The 17,259-nt window shown below is 39.7% G+C and overlaps 1 protein-coding gene across 3 annotated transcripts in view; it reads left to right on the forward strand.

The window, feature by feature from the left end:
- Nucleotides 1-17,259, forward strand: part of Spats2 (spermatogenesis associated serine rich 2) — a 63,841-nt gene that overhangs the window by 32,594 nt on the left and 13,988 nt on the right. For 2 of the 3 annotated variants that reach the window (XM_051189843.1, XM_051189845.1), the window contains 3 exons: nucleotides 201-459; nucleotides 2,042-2,269; nucleotides 6,240-6,375. In XM_051189843.1, the coding sequence (XP_051045800.1) occupies nucleotides 201-459; nucleotides 2,042-2,269; nucleotides 6,240-6,375 (623 nt within the window). The remainder of the gene's footprint in view (nucleotides 1-200; nucleotides 460-2,041; nucleotides 2,270-6,239; nucleotides 6,376-17,259) is intronic. The other variant, XM_051189844.1, reaches the window with a different exon arrangement.

Raw genomic sequence — 17,259 nt, forward strand, 5'->3', positions numbered from 1 at the left:
TTCATTCAAAATGCAGTTTTACATAGTAAAGTATTATTTTTATCATTAGTTCAATATAAGCACAATTATCTTCAATTTGCAGAAGAATATGTGCCAAATTTGTAATACTGACTTTTTTTGTAGCTGGAGTTGGTTACCTCTTTGAACTGTGTTGGAGGGTCTGCTTTTACTTTTCTGTTTTCAAATGTTGATAACCTTAGAACAAAAAGAAGAAAAGCAAACCAAAACCTGCATCAGAAGCACATAGCAGTGCCCCAGAGTCCAGTAAGTCGATACCCATTCAAGAAGAACAGCCTGCATCTTCAGAAAAAGGTTGCATTAATGGTTACCACATTAATGGTGCCATCAATGATGCTGAGTCTGTGGACTCACTCAGTGAAGGTTTGGAGACACTTTCAGTAGATGCCAGAGAACTGGAGGATCCTGAGTTTGCTACACCAGATACACTGGATAGAACTGGTGAGTTTTTTGTCTTTTTAACAGATTTTGGAAAGTTAATTCACTCAAAAAAGGAGGGGGACTATCCTTGTTGATATACTTTTTACATTAAGAATAATTGGTCTTTTTTCGAGCGGGGTTTCTCTGTAGCTTTGGAGCCTGTCCTGGAACTAGCTCTTGTAGACCAGGCTGGCCTCAACTCACAGAGATCTGCCTGCCTCTGCCTCCTGAGTGCTGGGATTAAAGGCGTGGGCCACCCATGCCCGACTATTTGTTTTCTTTTTTAAAATGTTTTTTAGATTGATTTATCTTATATGTATGAGTATTTTGCCTGCGGTGAATGTCTATGCATCACATGTATACCTGGTGCCTGTGGAGACCAGAAGAGGGTGCTGAATCCCCTGAATTGGAATTATGGTTGTGAGCTGCCATATAAATAATAAAGTGCTGGGAACGGAATCTAGGTTTTCTAGAGCAACCAGTGTTCTTAACTGTGGAGCCATCTCTCCAACCTCCCTGCACATGTTTTCTAATAAAGAATTAAGATTAGTTAATAGTTAGAAGTTCATGTATTTGGTACATTTATCTGTTAACAATTTTGTTAAGGAATGAGAAGAAACTAAGAATGTTTCTCTTTTAGAAATAACTTAGAAATAAAGGCATAGTGACACATGCCTTTAATGCCAGACCTTGAGGGACAGAGGCAGGCAGATCTCTGTGAGTTTGAGGCTAGCCTGGTCTTACATAGAGAGTTCCAGGACAGCCAGGGCTACAAAGCTCCTGCCTTACTTCCCAACAACAAAAAAAGAAGAAAAAAATAAACTTTTTTGAGGGGAGGGGCTGGAATGATGGGCCAGTGGTTAAGAGCACTGATTGCTCTTGCATAGGACCCAGATTTGATCCTCAGCAATCACATTGTGTCTCATGACCATCTATAACTCCAGTAACAGGGGATCTGACACCCTCTTCTGGTCTCTGGGGTCACTGCTTGCTTGTGCTACGTAGATATACATGTAGGCAAAAAACCCATATATACAAAATAATAAAAAGATTAAACACAACTGTTTGCATTTTTAAAAATTACTGTTATTAATCTTGTCCCCTCTGCTTTAGTATACCTGGTTTCATAATGGTGTAACTAGTGTATGGGGTTTCTCTGTGTATCTTTGTAGACCAGGCTGGCCTCCAACTCACAGAGATCCATCTTCCTCTGCTTCTCTAGTGCTAGGATTAAAGGTGTGCACCACCACCACCTGGTTGCGAGTATAAGAATTTTAGTCTGCTTTTTAGCTGTTTTTTTTTTTTTATTGGTTAATTCATACATTCTTTTTAAAAAGATGCAGAGAAAAAAAAAATATTGTACCTGACTTCAAAAAAAAAAAAAAACCAAACCAAAGATAACCAGTGGATTTTAATTCATTGTGTACAAGCTCTCTTTTTCCAGTTCTGCCCTTTCTTTAGTCTGTAAGGCTTTTAAATTATCCCGGACATTATGAAACTTTTTTCTTCATTGTAGCTTATAGAGGCTAACAGAAAATAAACAGGAAAAAGTATGTCTAACATACTTTTTTTCTGCTTTCTTTCTGTCATGAATACTGCTTAGATAATTCACCCCACACTGCTCCAAACCACTATCCTCTTTCTTGGACAGGCTCTGTGCTGGAGAATGGTGTGTCTGACTTCGAGCCCAAATCTTTGACAACACACTCTATTCCGAATGCCCAGCAGTCCCGGAATGCTGCCAAATCTCTCTCAAGAGCCACCACAGGAGCCCAGGTTTCAAATCTGGGAATGGAAAATGTTCCACTGTCTTCCACCAATAAAAGACTAGGTAAATCAAAGGCCTACTTGGGAGAGAAAAAACAGCTGTTTGACCAAAGACAGCTTGACTGTTAATCCTGTAGCTGAAGTTCCAGAGGCCTCAGGTGATAGTCTGTGCTGTAATCTTTGCATGTTTGTGTCTTGACACAGCAATAGGGACCTTTCTGTGAGTTGCAGCGTTTACTGCAGGATGACCTAGCTAACACTAACATGTTCCCCTTGCTCTTCACTGCACCTGTTTGTGGTGTTCTCTTTCTTTTTGTTCTGGTTGAACCAATGGGTGAAAATCTCTGTGTCTGGTACTGTTTTCACTGCTCTCTCCATCTTGTGCTCTTCCTGAAGTCCAGCAGACGGTGGAAAGCTCTAGCAGGAGCATGTCCTTTGAAATACTTGGTATTGATTGGTGGTAGCTCTTTACTTTTAAAATATGACTATGATAATCATTTTGTCAGGGGGTTGTAGTGCTTAGAGTATACATGTAATCCTAGCACTCAGGAACCTGAACCAGGAAGACCACAGCTTCTAGACTGGCCTGGGCTAACGCATTTGACCTTTTCACAACAACAATGGACAATACTTAACATCTACTAGTAATAACCTTGTGTGTGTTTCCATGTCTGTATATGTTTTGTTTTGAGGCAGGGTCTGGCCTGGAATTCTCTTTGTAGACCAAGCTGGCCTCAAGTTTACGGAGGCCTCTGCCTCTGCCTCCTGAGAGCTGGGACCAAAGGTATTCATTACCACACCTAAGAACTCTTGTTTTCTTATATATTGTAATAATCGTCTGAATGAATAGTTATTAAACAGAGATACTAGCTCATCTGTACTTCATACATCTGTACTTCTAACATGGTGATCTACTTGAGTGAACAATGAAATAGAAATTTAGAGGACCATCATAAGTTGTAGTTATTTATTAAATTGTTTCTTCCACACAAGCTACTTCTAAAACTGTCATGTTTATTTATTTATTTGTTTTCAAAACAGGGTTTCTCTGTGTAGCCCTGGCTGTCCTTTAGACCAGGCTGACCTTGGAACTCAGGAAGCCTCTGCTTCCTGAGTGCTAGGATTAAAGGCTTGCACCACCACTGCCTAGCCAGCATTTATTTGTGTATGTGTGTGTGTGTCCATTGTCTGTCTGTTTGTCTGTGCTTTCCTGTCTGTCTACCATATACGTCAATAAAAACTTTTTAGGGCTACAATTCTGTTTCTCCTTCATGGCATCTGGGGATCAAACTCAGGTTGTCAGGTTTGGTACCAAAAGCCTTTGCCCTCTGAGCCATCTTGCCAGCCCATGACCTACATTTTGGTTAGCACTTCTTTTTCATCTTGGTAGTAGCCTTCAGCTTGCTGCTGAATGGCCAGTCTGAGAAAATCCAGTAGAGCAAAAATAAAGGGGGTTAAAAGGTTTTAGATAAATTCTAAAGGAAATCAAACTGGAAGGAGAAAGAATCTATATTAAAAGTTAACTGGCTCCATTGGCAAAAGCTTTAGTTCTAGTTGCTCCAGAGGCTTAAACAGGAAGGTCACTTAAGTGGAGGAATTTAAGCTTGGCCTGGGCAGTTTATCTAGAGTCCACCAAAAGACTGATGCAATTGAAAAGGTAGGTGCTGGGTAGATGACTCTGTTAGCAAAGTGATTGCTGTGCAGCATGGGAACCTGAGTGTGGGGCCCAGGGCAGATAAACCAGGTGTGGCCATGTGCTTGGAAAGCCCTGTGCTGTGGGGTCAGAAGGGTCCTCTGGGGCCAGCCAGCCTTCCCTATGGTGAGTCCTAGGTTCCATCGAGAGATCCTGCCTCAAAAAATAAGGTTGGGGGCTGGAGAGATGACTCAGCAGTTAAGACCACTTGTTGCTTTAACAGAGGACTGGGGTTCAGTTTCCAGAACCCACATGGTAACTCACACAATGTACACACATATCTATCCAGGCAGAAGTAAAAAGGTAAATCTTAAAAAAATATTAAAAGGTGGGTAGCTCCTGAAGAATGATACTCATGGTTGATCTCTGGCACATACTGTTACATGCACACACATGTAAAATTGAAAGTGTGTGTGTGACCATATTATTAACACATTGTACACAACCACTAGTAATTGGTATCTAATCCCAGCTCTTGGGAGGAAGAAGCAGGAAGATCATGTCAAGCTCAAGGTTGACCTGGTATACACACATGAGTTCCAAAACCAACCATGGTTACAGAGTGAGACTTGATCTCAGAAATCGGAGATGACAGAGAAAACAAAAATGTGCATTTTTGTGTAATTACAAACTTCCTGTAGTCATGATCCTAACATACCACCATTTATAGAACATGAATCTTGTTAGAAAGATTAGTAGGACTCTTAGAAACTTAAACTGTATTGGGTAGGTGAATGTACTCCTCCTTTTTTCTGTGGTGGTAACTTCTCCACATATAATGTTTCATACTGCACTATGAAATGAAAACCTTTTAATTTTATAAAGTCCCATGGTGAATTTCTGTATTAGACCATGCCATTTGGGGAGTTTTGAAAATATGTTACCTATTCAGATAGTTTTATTTCTTGTCTGTGTTTCATTTATTTCAAATAGTTTCTAAAGTTGCTGCCTTAAGATTCACTGCTCTTTTTAAAAAAGTTTAGTCTGATAGTATCTTCATTTCTGAAATTCAGTTGAAGAGTCTTGAAATGTCTGCTCTATCTCTGTTTAACATGTGTTATTATTTGTCTGATAGTAACTGTTCGATATCCCCCCCCCCCCCCGAAAAAAAATCCACACACTCTTCTGTGGTACTAGGGATTAAGCCCAGGGCATGCCAAGCAAAGCACTACCACTGACCTGAAATCCCCAGCTTAAAATTGTTTATAATTTATTTTATGTGTTTATTTTAATTCCCCTGCATGCATGTCTGTGCACCATTTATAAGCTCAGTACCTATGGAGGCCAGAAGAGGGCATTGGATCCTCTTGAGATGGAGTTACTAATGGTTAAAAGCTGCCTTGTGGGTGCTGGGAATCAAACCCAGGTCCTCTGGAAGAGCAGGCAGTACTCGTAACTGCTGAACCATCTCTCTAGCCCAAATCCTCAGCTTTTGATGTCCTTTCATACTTGATTCTAGCGTGTGTCATTTCTGCATCAGTTTCTGGTGATTTTTCTCTTTGTAGTTATTTTATTTTGTAGTTTATTTTATTTTTAAATATATTTTTTGTTTTTATATGCCTGATGATTTTTTAATAGAATCCAAACATAAATTTTTCTTTGTTGATTACTAGATATTTGAATTTCTTTCAATATTTTGAGTCTGTTCTCTGACTCGATTATGTGAAAATATTGTGAAGCTTCTGAGCCTTGTTAGATTAGATGACAGCAACCTTGACATTAGAGCTCACTCTTCTTCCCTGTTGGGGCAGTATGTGGTGTGAGCAGCCTGCTTGCTTTATTGGTGTGAGCAGTCTGCTGTATGTAGTATGTGAGGTTTTTGTCTTCCTAATATGGACAGACTGCCCCTGGCCTGGGCGAAGCCTGTCCGCCATCCACTCCTTGCTGATTTGGTGGTGTCAGTGTGCCCATGCACTGGTTAGTACCAAGGCTTGTTATTGCTTCAACTTTATATAGATTTCTGTAGCTCCGTCTTGAGAATTCTAGCCTTAGCCTCCTTGTTTATTTAGTTCAGGAGACTGCCAGGCTTGGGATTTCTTCTTTATTGCAGTTTAGAAACTGCCTCACTTTTTCATGGGAAGTACTGTCTACTGCCCATTGTTGTTAGGGTTGTTTTATATATTTCATCTGTGTTATGTGTTGTTTAGTATGGAAGGATACACCCACAACTTGTAACTGACACTTTATAAACCGTGAAAATTTGAAAAATGGTTTCCTTTGTTGGGAAGGTGGTCATTTGGTTTACAGTTTTAGTCTATATATGACATTTGACTATAAACATTCAGATCCAACTTTTAATTTACAGGTTTCCTTTAAAATAATGTTTTTTTCCCCCTCCAAGGTTCTAATATTGAGAAGTCTGTAAAAGACCTTCAACGCTGCACAGTGTCTCTTGCTCGATACCGAGTTGTAGTTAAAGAAGAGATGGACGCGTCCATTAAGAAAATGAAACAAGCTTTTGCTGAATTGCAAAGCTGGTAAGAGAAGTTGCATTTGATACGTCATAGCACAGTGTTCACTAGCTCTTTAATCTCCTTCTAACTACAAGTGTGGAGAAATTTAGAAATCTTAAAGTGTATCTAACTCTGCTTTGTTCAGTTTCTTTTGGCCACAGTATGGGAGTGAGTGGTAGAACTCACGGTGCTCTAGAAATGGGCTTAATGATAATATTTTTGACAAAGGACAAATAATTATAGAATAGGGTTTATTTGTCAAGCCAACAGTATAATAAATGACATATAGCTAGATCAAAACTATAAAGTAGAAAACCAGTTGTGTTGGATCACCCTGTAATCATAGCATTTGGGAGGCTGAGGCAGGAAGAACACCACAGTTTCTAGGACAGCCTGGCTACAATTGAGATCTAACAAACCAAAACATGGTAAAGATATTTGAAAATGTGTATGTGTGTTTACTTTGAGTGCAGCTGTGCAAGTACCACGGAGTGTGTGTGGTCAGAGGACAACTTCAGGGTGTGTCGGTCCTCTTCTTCCACCGTGGTGAAACTGGTCTCTTGTTTGCCCCTGCAGTACACCTGCAGCTGGTTCAAGAGCTTCCAGGAATTGTCTTGTCTGCCTCCAATGTTACCATAGGAACACTGGGATTATAGATAACTGCTACCACATGCCTGACTTTGTCTGGGTTCTGGAGATTCAAACATAGGTGCTCACATTTGCCTTGTAAGTGCTTTGCTCACTGAGCCATCTTCCAGGCTTTGTAGTCCCTGTGGAGCTAGGGGAGCCACAATTTGTGTGTGTTATAGAGGGAGAGTGGATGTATACATGTGAGTGTGTGTAGTGTGGTGTATGCATGTGTGTGGAGGGAGTGTGGCGTGTGCAAGTGGAAGCCATTATGTGTCACCCTGTGTCATTGAGACATTGTCTTAGGACAAGGTCTCTCATTGTTCCACAAGTTTGCCTTTTCTACTAGGTGGCTGAGCTATCTCTCAATGCTGGGGTTACATACATGTGCAGCCATGCTCAGTCTCTTGTTTGGGTGCTGGGGATTCACACCCAGGTTCCAGTATTGAAGAGAAAGCATTCTTACCTGTTGAGCCATCTCCTCAGACCCCAGAAAACAATTTTTAAAAAATGTGTAACCTGAACCTTAGTGCTTTCTCAAGTCCAATTTGCATTGTGAACTAAAAGAAGAACCTAAACTATTTTTTTCTCCCTTAAATGTGTTTGATCATTGAGTCCTTTTTGGGGAGAAATTTATGTTGGTATAATAAAGTTGTTTTAATTAGATATTAAGCTGTTATATGTTTAAACATTGCTCTTTTCTGAGTAATTGGTTTTTTTTTTTTTTTTTTTTTTTTTTGTATTGTTTTTGTTTCTTTTTTGTCTTTTGAGATAGGGTTTCTCTGTGTAGCCTTGGCTGTCCTGTATACCAGGCTGACCTTGAACTCAGATATTCTTTCGCCTCCGCTTCCCTCATGTTGGGATTAAAGGCAGCCCAGCTAGGAATTGTATTTCTAAGGGATGCTTTTTAAAAATGGTTTAGACCAAATTTTCAAACATGTCAATAAAAGGCTGGCAAGATGGCTCAACAGGTGCTTGCCTCCAAGCCTGACTACCTGAGTCCAATACCCAGGACTCACATGGTAGAAGGAGAGAATTATTTACCGAAAGCTGATTCTCTGACTCTACACGTATGCCATGGCATGCACCTCCCACCTCTCCTACCGTACAGACACAAATAAATAAAAATTTTAAAGAGAAAAATGTCAGGAAGACAGGCGGTTAGGGTGACTTAAGGATTTAGGACTACACATTCTGCTTATGTAAGAATTGTTTATGTTTACAGTGAGTGGTGAAAAGAGCCCTTTGCTACCCCAAGATTGTCATCTGTTTTCTTACTATTGGTCCATGGACTATTTCCTTAGGTTATGCCTGACCGTACCTCTTTGGTCCCTGAGTACCACAGCAATAGCAGAAGCTGGGCAGAGAGGACTATGATTGTGGGTCCCCTCAGTCTCCCTTGTCTCTGGGGTTGTCTCTGGGGTTGAAAAAAAAAAAGAGTGAGGTAATAAAAATGAAGTAACAATTTCAATACATTGTCCTTATAACCAAAAAGTACTGTGTGTTTGTGTGGGGGTGGGGCGTTTAAGAAAGGGTTTTTCTATGTAGTGCAGGCTGACTTCAAACCTGTGGTCCTCATGCTTTTTCTAAAGAGCTTTTAAAGCCTGTGCCACTTGCCCAGCTCCAGTAAAGTACTGTTAAGACAGCTGGTTCACCTCCTAATCTAACCTTGCCTTGGAGCCCCAATTTTAGCCTTTCAGTTTTGTGGCTAGAACATCATGTTGTGTTCTCTTTCTTGATGTACATCTTTGCTTCTGCCAAATTACTTTCGGTCTCCTAACTTAGATTTCCTCTTTCATATATGAATTAGTGCCACTCTCCCCACTTGATGGGTTCTTCTGTGTCTGAGACAGTCTGTAGCTAGGTGTAGCCAATGCCCCAAACTGTTTTTGCTGTGACTTCTGATTAACTTACTAGGGAGCTGATATACCTTTGTTATGACCATCATCTGCAAGGATGAGGTGCCATGTTTTTTTGTATAGATTTTTTTTACCATTTTATTGGCATATTTGGAAAACCAGCTAAGAATAGTTTATCACAACTTTGCTTTGATAGGTCTCTAGTCTCTTAAGATCATCCAGTTTACTGCTTACTCAGCCACAGGACCTGATTCCATTCAGCAAGCCTAAGCCAGGAAACACACTTCTGAGAGATTTGTGAGTTCCTGCTGTCTTGGAACCCAGCCAGGAGGGACCTCCTTCAATAAACGACAGGTGAAATGGTTTCCTCCCTGGGAACTGTGTGTTTAATATTGATCGGCAGGCTAACAGCCAGATCAGTTGAGCTCAAGAACAGAGATTCCCTGCTCTTTCCCGCTAGTCCCTGCTAGTCTCAGGCTGATGGGACTTTAAAAGCTGCCTTCCTCCATGCACCTTGTAGTTGTTACTTAAGGATGTAATGGACAGGTAAGCTAACTTCATTTGGCACCAAACAGCTTGCAATTAATGCCAGTTAGAGAAAGTCATGTTTGTGTTTATTATAGTATCAAAGAAAGCAAAGGATTCTAACAGATTTTCAACAGTAAGATTATAAAAGGTGACCCATACCTGAAGGAACATAAAATCAGAATTCTAGTCATTTTAGACCCAGGTTCACTTTTCTTGTTAATCAATAAAGTTTACATTGTGAGAGTAGTTACTTGGCTGAGGTTTAAGACAATTAAGGAAGCAGGATGTAGAGTAAGTGCATCCTGGAAGGTGTGGTGTGTGGTGGAGATCTTCAGTCAATGTGTTGGCTACAAAAAGCTAAGAGAAGATATGCTAAGATTCCTTTCTGAATAAAAATGAAGTTTTAGTTTTATGAAACACCAACATTAAAAAAGACTCTTAACCATTTCTGAAAATTACTTTTAGGAATGCTGTCCTTGTCTCCTTCTGTCGCTGTGACGAACACTGGCCAAAACCAAGTTGTCAAAGAAAATTTATTTGCTTTATTTGTCCTAATTCATGGTCCTTCTTTGAGAGAAGTCAGTGCATGAACTGAAGTAGGCACCATGAAGAAACACTTGATTATAGACTTGCTAAACCTGGACCAGCTGCCCAGAGATAGTACAGCTCACAGGGGGCTAGGCCTCCCCCATCAATTAGCAATCAAGAAAATGCCTTTATACATATCTACAGGCCAGTTTTGATAGAGACAATTCCTCAGTTGAGTTTCCCTCTTTCTAGGTATCAAGTTGACAAAAACTGACTAGCACAAATATCTTACTAAACGTGGTTGGATATATTACCTGAATGACTTATCCTGAGTTCTTTTCTACTAGGTAGTTGGGTTGTTTTTTTTTATTATTATTATTATTATTATTATTATTATTATTATTATTATTATATTGTAAAAGGGGGACTTGAGTATTAGTTATATAGTTTGCTTAATGTGATACCACAAGATACAGGTCCAATATTTGAATCTATATGTATTCTGACCCAGTAACCTTCATCTCATACCTTCTTGATGACTTATTTCCTATACTTAATCTTTGGAAGGCTAGACATATTTGATATATGTCACATATATTATTCTTTCCTCAGCTGAATGACTAACATATAAACCAGTGTGAAATAGGGTTTAGAACTTTGTCGTTGTACAAAAGGGTTAAAATGAAGGATTGTAAATTTTTGTTTGTTTTGTTGTTTTTTTTGAGACAGGGTTTCTCTGTGGCTTTGGAGGCTGTCCTGGAACTCGCTCTTGTAGACCAGGCTGGTCTCGAACCCCATCTGCCTCTGCCTCCAGAATGCTAGGACTAAAGGCATGCACCACCACCACCCAGCTAAAGATTTTAAATTTAGTAAAATAAAATTATAAGGCCAGCAAGATTGTTCAGTGAGTAAAGGCACTTTTCCACCAAGCTTGATAATTTGAATTCTATCCCTGGGTTCCACATGGTGGAAGAAGCGAACAAACTTGAAAGTTGTCCTCTGACCTCCCCACATGCATGCTGTGGTGCTCGTGCCTCATGCACACTCATGCATTCATGTACACACATGCATAATGTGCAAAAAATAAATGTACAAGGGGAAATGTCCTACCAAAATATCCAGTGTTCTTTTGTTTTTTTCTAAGTCAGAAAGTCTTAAAGTTTTGGTTTGGTTTGGTTTCGATTGGGTGGAGGGGAGGGTTTATTACAGGGTCTAACTATATAGCTATGCATGACATGGAATGTAGACCAGATTGGACTCAGACTCATAGAGATCCTTATGCCTTTGCCTCCTAAGTACTGGTATTAAAAACATATGCCACCATGCCCATCTGAAATCACTGTCCTTAAGTCACAGCTTAGAGTCTCATGATTGAGGTTTTCTTTGGGTCATATCTCAGGAATGGAAACAGTATTAAGATTAAGGGTCTGAGGTTGGTAGCATGTACCTGTAATTCCAGAATTCAGAGGCTGAGATAGGAGGATCATTTGAGTTCAGGAGTTAAGACCAGCCTGGGCAATATATATAGCAAGACTCCATTTCAAACTAAATTAGTAACAGCAAGGTGGGGCTAATTAATAAATGTTTCTTGAAGAAATGAATCATTATCAAAACTGGGGGGCAGGGGCACAACAGAATTTCTGTTGGTAGAAGGTAGACATAAGGCACTGCATTTAGGAAAGACCCAAAGGTCTACAGAAGGGCAAGGCAGAGCTAGAGGTAGGGGACAGTAGCTGAAAGAAGAGAAGAATAAAGTCAGAACTAAGAGCATTTGCCCAAGGAATATATGTCTTGTCTCTCTTAAGAAAACAAGTGCTTGGCTAACAACATGCAGAGACTGTGGGTTTAGTCCCCAACACTGCTTTGTGTATATAACAGGCTTAGTGGCGCAGTCTGTAATCCTGGCACTGGCAGGTGGAGGCAGGAGGATCATCTTTGGGTACCTAGCAACTTGAAAACGAGCCTGGGTTACATGAGACCCTGCCTCAAGTGGGGGAGCTGGATAGATGACAGTTAAAAGAGCTCTTGTTGCTCCTGCAGTTTTCAATACATCTGTGATGGTTCACAACCATCTATAATTCTAGTTCTAGGGGATCCGATTCCTTCTTCTGACCTCTTCAGGCACTAGACATACATATGGTTCACATACATACTTGCTGTCAAAACAAGCATACACAAAGAATAAAAAAGCAAGTCTTTAAAAAAATTACGTTTATGGGCTTGGTGGGCTGACTCAGCAGGCACTTGTTGCCAAGTCTAATGACTTGGTAGCACCCAAATAGTGTAAGCAGAGAACAAATGCCCATAAGTTGACTTCTGATTTCATGTGTATGCCTTGACCACATACACAAACTAAATAATTTTAAAGATTACATCGGTCCCTCTTGGGTTTTTTTTTTTTTGTTTGTTTGTTTTTGTTTTTTGTTTTTTCTGTATTGACCGTAAATTATTATGCTTTTTTAGAATAGAAGTCACAGTTTTCTGCCTTAACAGGTAAATAATTTTTATTTTTTTGTAAAAGCCAAAAGTCATTCCTGGTATTAATACTTTACCACTACAAAGTATATCTAAAATGCTTTGATTTTTGTGTCTTAACAAGTATCCCTGTTTGCTTTATTCTGTAGTCTTTACCTTGTTAGTTCACAAATTCTTCTCTGTTTCTGGAGCCTGAGATGTGGATGTTCTTGTTCTATAAAGAAGCTGCACAAAACAAATAGTGTTTTCAAATAAAGATCAGGCAGTCAGTCACTCACCATGTATGTTAACACTCCAGCTGTTCTTCTTACCTAGAAGTCTAGCCACAAACTTCTTGGTAGTATAGGTCACAACTGTTTATTTTCCCTGGCAGTTCATATATATTAAAAAAAAAAAAAAATAACCACCATTCACTCGTGATCTTGCTGCATAGCCCAGACTGGCCTCAAACTAGTCCTCCTCAGAGCTTGAGTACTGTAATTGATTATAGGTGTGGGCAGCTTTGGGTGAGTTTGAATCCAGATGTTTTTAACCATTAAAAAAGAGTGGAAAGGAAAGGTCAAATTTTTTTTAATTTAAATTGAAAATTCCAGAATCAGCTGGCCATAGTGACACATGCTTGTAAGCTCAGAAGTTAGGAGGGTGAAACAGAAGGGTTGCTTTGAATTCAAAACCAACTTGGGATATATAGCAAAACTCTTACCTGAAAAATAAAATAGGGGCAGAGGGATGGCTTAGTGGTTAAAAATATTTCCTGGTCTTGTAGAAGGTCCAAGTTCAATGCCAACACTTGCAGTGAGGTGCTCACAACTGCCTGTAACTCCAGCTCCAGGGTACCTAACACCCTCTTCTGGCCTCCATAAGCAACCATACATGTGTATATTCACATAAACACACACACCTATAAATAAAAACTAATATAAGAAAATTTAGTTAATAAAAGCAGGAAAATAAACATGGAAGTCCTGTCCACATGCTCTATAAAAGCCCCCATGCAAAAAGAGCCCTTAGAATTTCACAACACTGAGGTTTATTGTGTGTTAGTTCTTGTGTTTGATTAGGTAATGTGTGTTAGTTCTTGAGTTTGATGAAGTGATGAATACTAGTTCTTGAGTTTGATGAGGTGATGTGTGTTAGTTCTTGAGTTTGATGAGGTAATTTGTGCTATTTCTTGAGTATGATGAGGTAATGTGTGCTAGTTCTTGAGTTTGATGAAGTGATGTGTGTTAGTTCTCGAGTTTGATGAGGTGATGTGTACTAGTTCTTGAGTTTGATGAGGTGATGTGTGTTAGTTCTTGAATTTGATGAAGTTTAATGTGTGCTAGTTCTGGAGTTTGGTTTTGCTGTGGTTACTCTGCTCAGCAGATTGGCTCCCTAAGTTGTCCATTTTGTTCAGAGCATGGGAGAATGAATGTACTCCAGTAATGTCAGTGCTGGGGGTGTGGAGGGTTAAAAAACATAGGAAACATCATTCTCTGCTAATGAGACTGTTGGAAACTAGAAAGATGGCTCAGCAGCTAAGAGCATTTGTTGCTTTCCCAGAGGATCCAGGGTTGATTCACAGCACCTATACAGATGATTGCATACTGGATTCATCTGTGAATCATCTGTTATTCCAGTCCCAGAGCATCTTAAGCCCTCTTTTGGACTCTAAGGGCACCAGGGACACCAGACATACATGCCGGCAAAACACCCATGCACTTTACTTGCCAAGTATGGTGGCACACATTTTTGATCCTAGCTCCTGGGCAGCAGATGCAGGTGGATCTTGTGAGTCTGAAATCAACCTGGTCTTCTACATAGTATGTTCCAGGACAGCCAGGGAGATGTGGAGAGATCCTGTTTTAGAAAACAAACAAACAAAAAACTATTGATAATTCTCTTTTAATTCCCATTTGCTTTAAATGGGAAGAATACATTCTTAAAAGGAAAAAAATATTGTTTTCATTGGCTTTGCTTCAGTTTCTGCTTTGATTTACAAATGTATTAGAGTAAATGTGGTTTAAGTTTTGAGCAAATAAGATCGAGTAAAAATATTACCTAGGAATATTTATTATTTTATAATAGTGTTATCTTGTTACATAATTGGCTGTAGAATTACCACAGCTGTATTTAAAATAGTGTTTCCTAATGCAATAATCATAAAGAAATGATGATTATTTCTAGTGCCAAGGAACTACTGCAGGCAAAGCCAGACTCAAAATGAATAGCTTTGTGTTAGGGTTATCAATCAAAGACCTTGCTTGAAATGACAGGCACATAGTATATCTCAGAGATGTCAGTGGTGATGCTGCAGTAGTAGCTACTCTGAGCAATAAATTGTGCAAAAGCTTTAAAATAAGTTAAACAATTGCAATGCTATAAGAAGTCCTAGAGGACTCCTAGAGGAGATAGAGACCATTCAGTGTTCCCTAGTAATAGTGACAGTGGTGCAAAGTGTATTTCATGATTAAAAAAAAAGATACAGAAATTACCTACACCAAGCTGGGTGGGTGGTAGTGCATGCCTTCAATCCCAGCACCTTGGAGGCAAAGGTAGAGGCAGAGGCAGGTGGATCTCCAAGATCGAGGTCTATAGAGTAAGTTCGAGGACAGCCAGAGCTACAGAAAGAAACCCTGTCTAAAAATAAGACCCAATTGTCTTTCCAAGCAGCAATGTTGAACAAATCACATTAGCCACTTCCCAGCCTACCCAATGCTGTTGTGGCATACTGCCATTGCAGAGAGCCTTAAGGGAAGCTTAGTGCCTGACCTTGCTCACTGAGGAGTGAGCAAGGTCAAGGAAGTCTGACAGCCTGAATGAGCCTGCTATCAGGCCCTGAGATTTCACTCTCGTCTCTAATGCATTTATGATTGTAAAAACGATTACTTCATACCATGGGCAGTGGCTCTTTCAGCCACCATTACATGCTGGGACCACTGTTTAGCTTAACAACAGATAGGAAACTCCAGTGAAATTTCTGATTTGGAAAGTTGAATTACAATAAATTATTGTTTAAAAAAAAAGACCTTTTCTATTATCCAATATCTAACCTTTCTGATAGTCTTATTTTAACTTTCTACCCTTCTCTGTTTATGTTGTAGTAAACACATTTATCCAACTTTCTATGATGAAAACTTTCAAAAAAAAATAGAAAATTTAAAAGAATAAAACAGTGGTATATATTGGCTATGTGGATGTGTTGGTAGCCATAACACTCTGCCCTTAGTTCTTTGCTTAAAATAAATGACCTAAGAAGACTACATAAAGCCATTGTGTCAGGAATTTTTAATGAGAGGTGTTAGTAACTTTAATGTTATATATCTTAATGAGTTGTAAAATCTTTAATAGAGCTCTGTGGATGGAGGTTCTGTTCTGCCTGGTCCTGCAGCCCCTTAGTCCCACATAAATACACACAGAGGCTTATATTAAACTGTTTGGCCAATGGCTTAGGCTTCTTACTGGCTAACTCTTTTAGTTATTAACCTATTTCTATTAAACTATGTATTGCCACGAAGCTGTGGCTTACCCATAATCCAGCATGTTACTCCTTCAGCAGCATGGTGTCTCCTGGTGGCCTCTCTCTGTCTCTTCCCCCCAGAATTCACTTTTAGTAGCTCCACATATACTTCCTGCCTAGCTACAGACCAATCAGTGTTTTATATGTCAACCAATAAGAGAAACATATATACAGAAGGATATCCCCTATCAGAGCTCCTTCAAGCTCTGTTTTCAATTCCTGTTTACTTTGAGCCAACTCCACGGTATTTCAGTAGATGTTGTGGCAACATGACAAACAAAAAGAAGTAATTGCTAATTTTCATTGGTTTTTGAAATGCATTTATGTGTCTGTGTACGGGGAAGTGCATGTGGAAGCCAGGGACCAATCTCAAGATTCATCCTCAGGAATCCCATCTATCTCTTTTTTAAAAAATTTAGATTTTATTTTATGTGTTAAATGTTGTGTCTGCACGTGTCTCTGGTACCTATGGAGATCAGAAGAGGACATTGGATCCCATGGAACAGTTATGAGCCATTATGTGGGTGCTGGGAATTGAACCCAGTTATCCTCCATCCACCTCCTTTTGTATGTATGTAGCTTTGATTGGGAGGGTTGTTTTGGTTTTGTTGTTGTTGTTTTTTAGACAGGGTCTCAGTATGTAGCCTTGTCTAGCCAGGCACTTGCTCTGTAGACCATGATGTCCTTGAACTCATAGAAGCTGGCTTGCCTCTTCTTCCAAAGTACTAGGATGTATATGCCACAATACCCAACTTTATCCACCTCTTTTTGAGGCAGGGTCTCCCACTGGCATAGAGTTCATTAATTAAGCTAGATTGACCAACCAACAAGCCCCAAGCATCTGCTAGTGCTCTCCTCCCCAGCCTGGAGTTACAAGTGTGTGTCACCATGCCCAGAATTTTTACATGGGTTCTGTGGATTGAATGCAAGTCCTCAGACTTTCAAGACAGGTCTTTACTAAGTTTTTATTCATCTTTGACATGAAAATGTAAAGTAACTTTTTTTAAGAGAGGGCTCATGTTGTCAATTGCATGGGTTAAACACATTAGTGATTAATAATGTCACTCTAAGGAAAGAAACTAAAGCACTTGTCCTTGGTGTCACTTAATCAAGAGTGAAGCCCAAGGGGGCTGGATAGATGAATCCGTGGTTCTTGCAGAGGACCCAGGTTTGATTGCCAGCACCCTCACAGTGGCTCACATCTGCCTGTAACTCCTGTTCACAGGATCTGATGTCTTCTTCTGACCTCCACAGTCATCAACACACATGTGGCAAACAGACATATATACAAGACAAAACATTCATATTTTTAAAAGAGTGTATATGTGTGTCTGTCCCTGAAAGGACTTTGCTCTCTTCTATTGAACAGGTCTGAAGGTATCACAAGCAGAA

Source organism: Phodopus roborovskii, unplaced genomic scaffold (assembly GCF_943737965.1).
Source record: "Phodopus roborovskii unplaced genomic scaffold, PHOROB, whole genome shotgun sequence".
In the NCBI taxonomy this organism is placed as follows: Eukaryota; Metazoa; Chordata; class Mammalia; order Rodentia; family Cricetidae; genus Phodopus; species Phodopus roborovskii.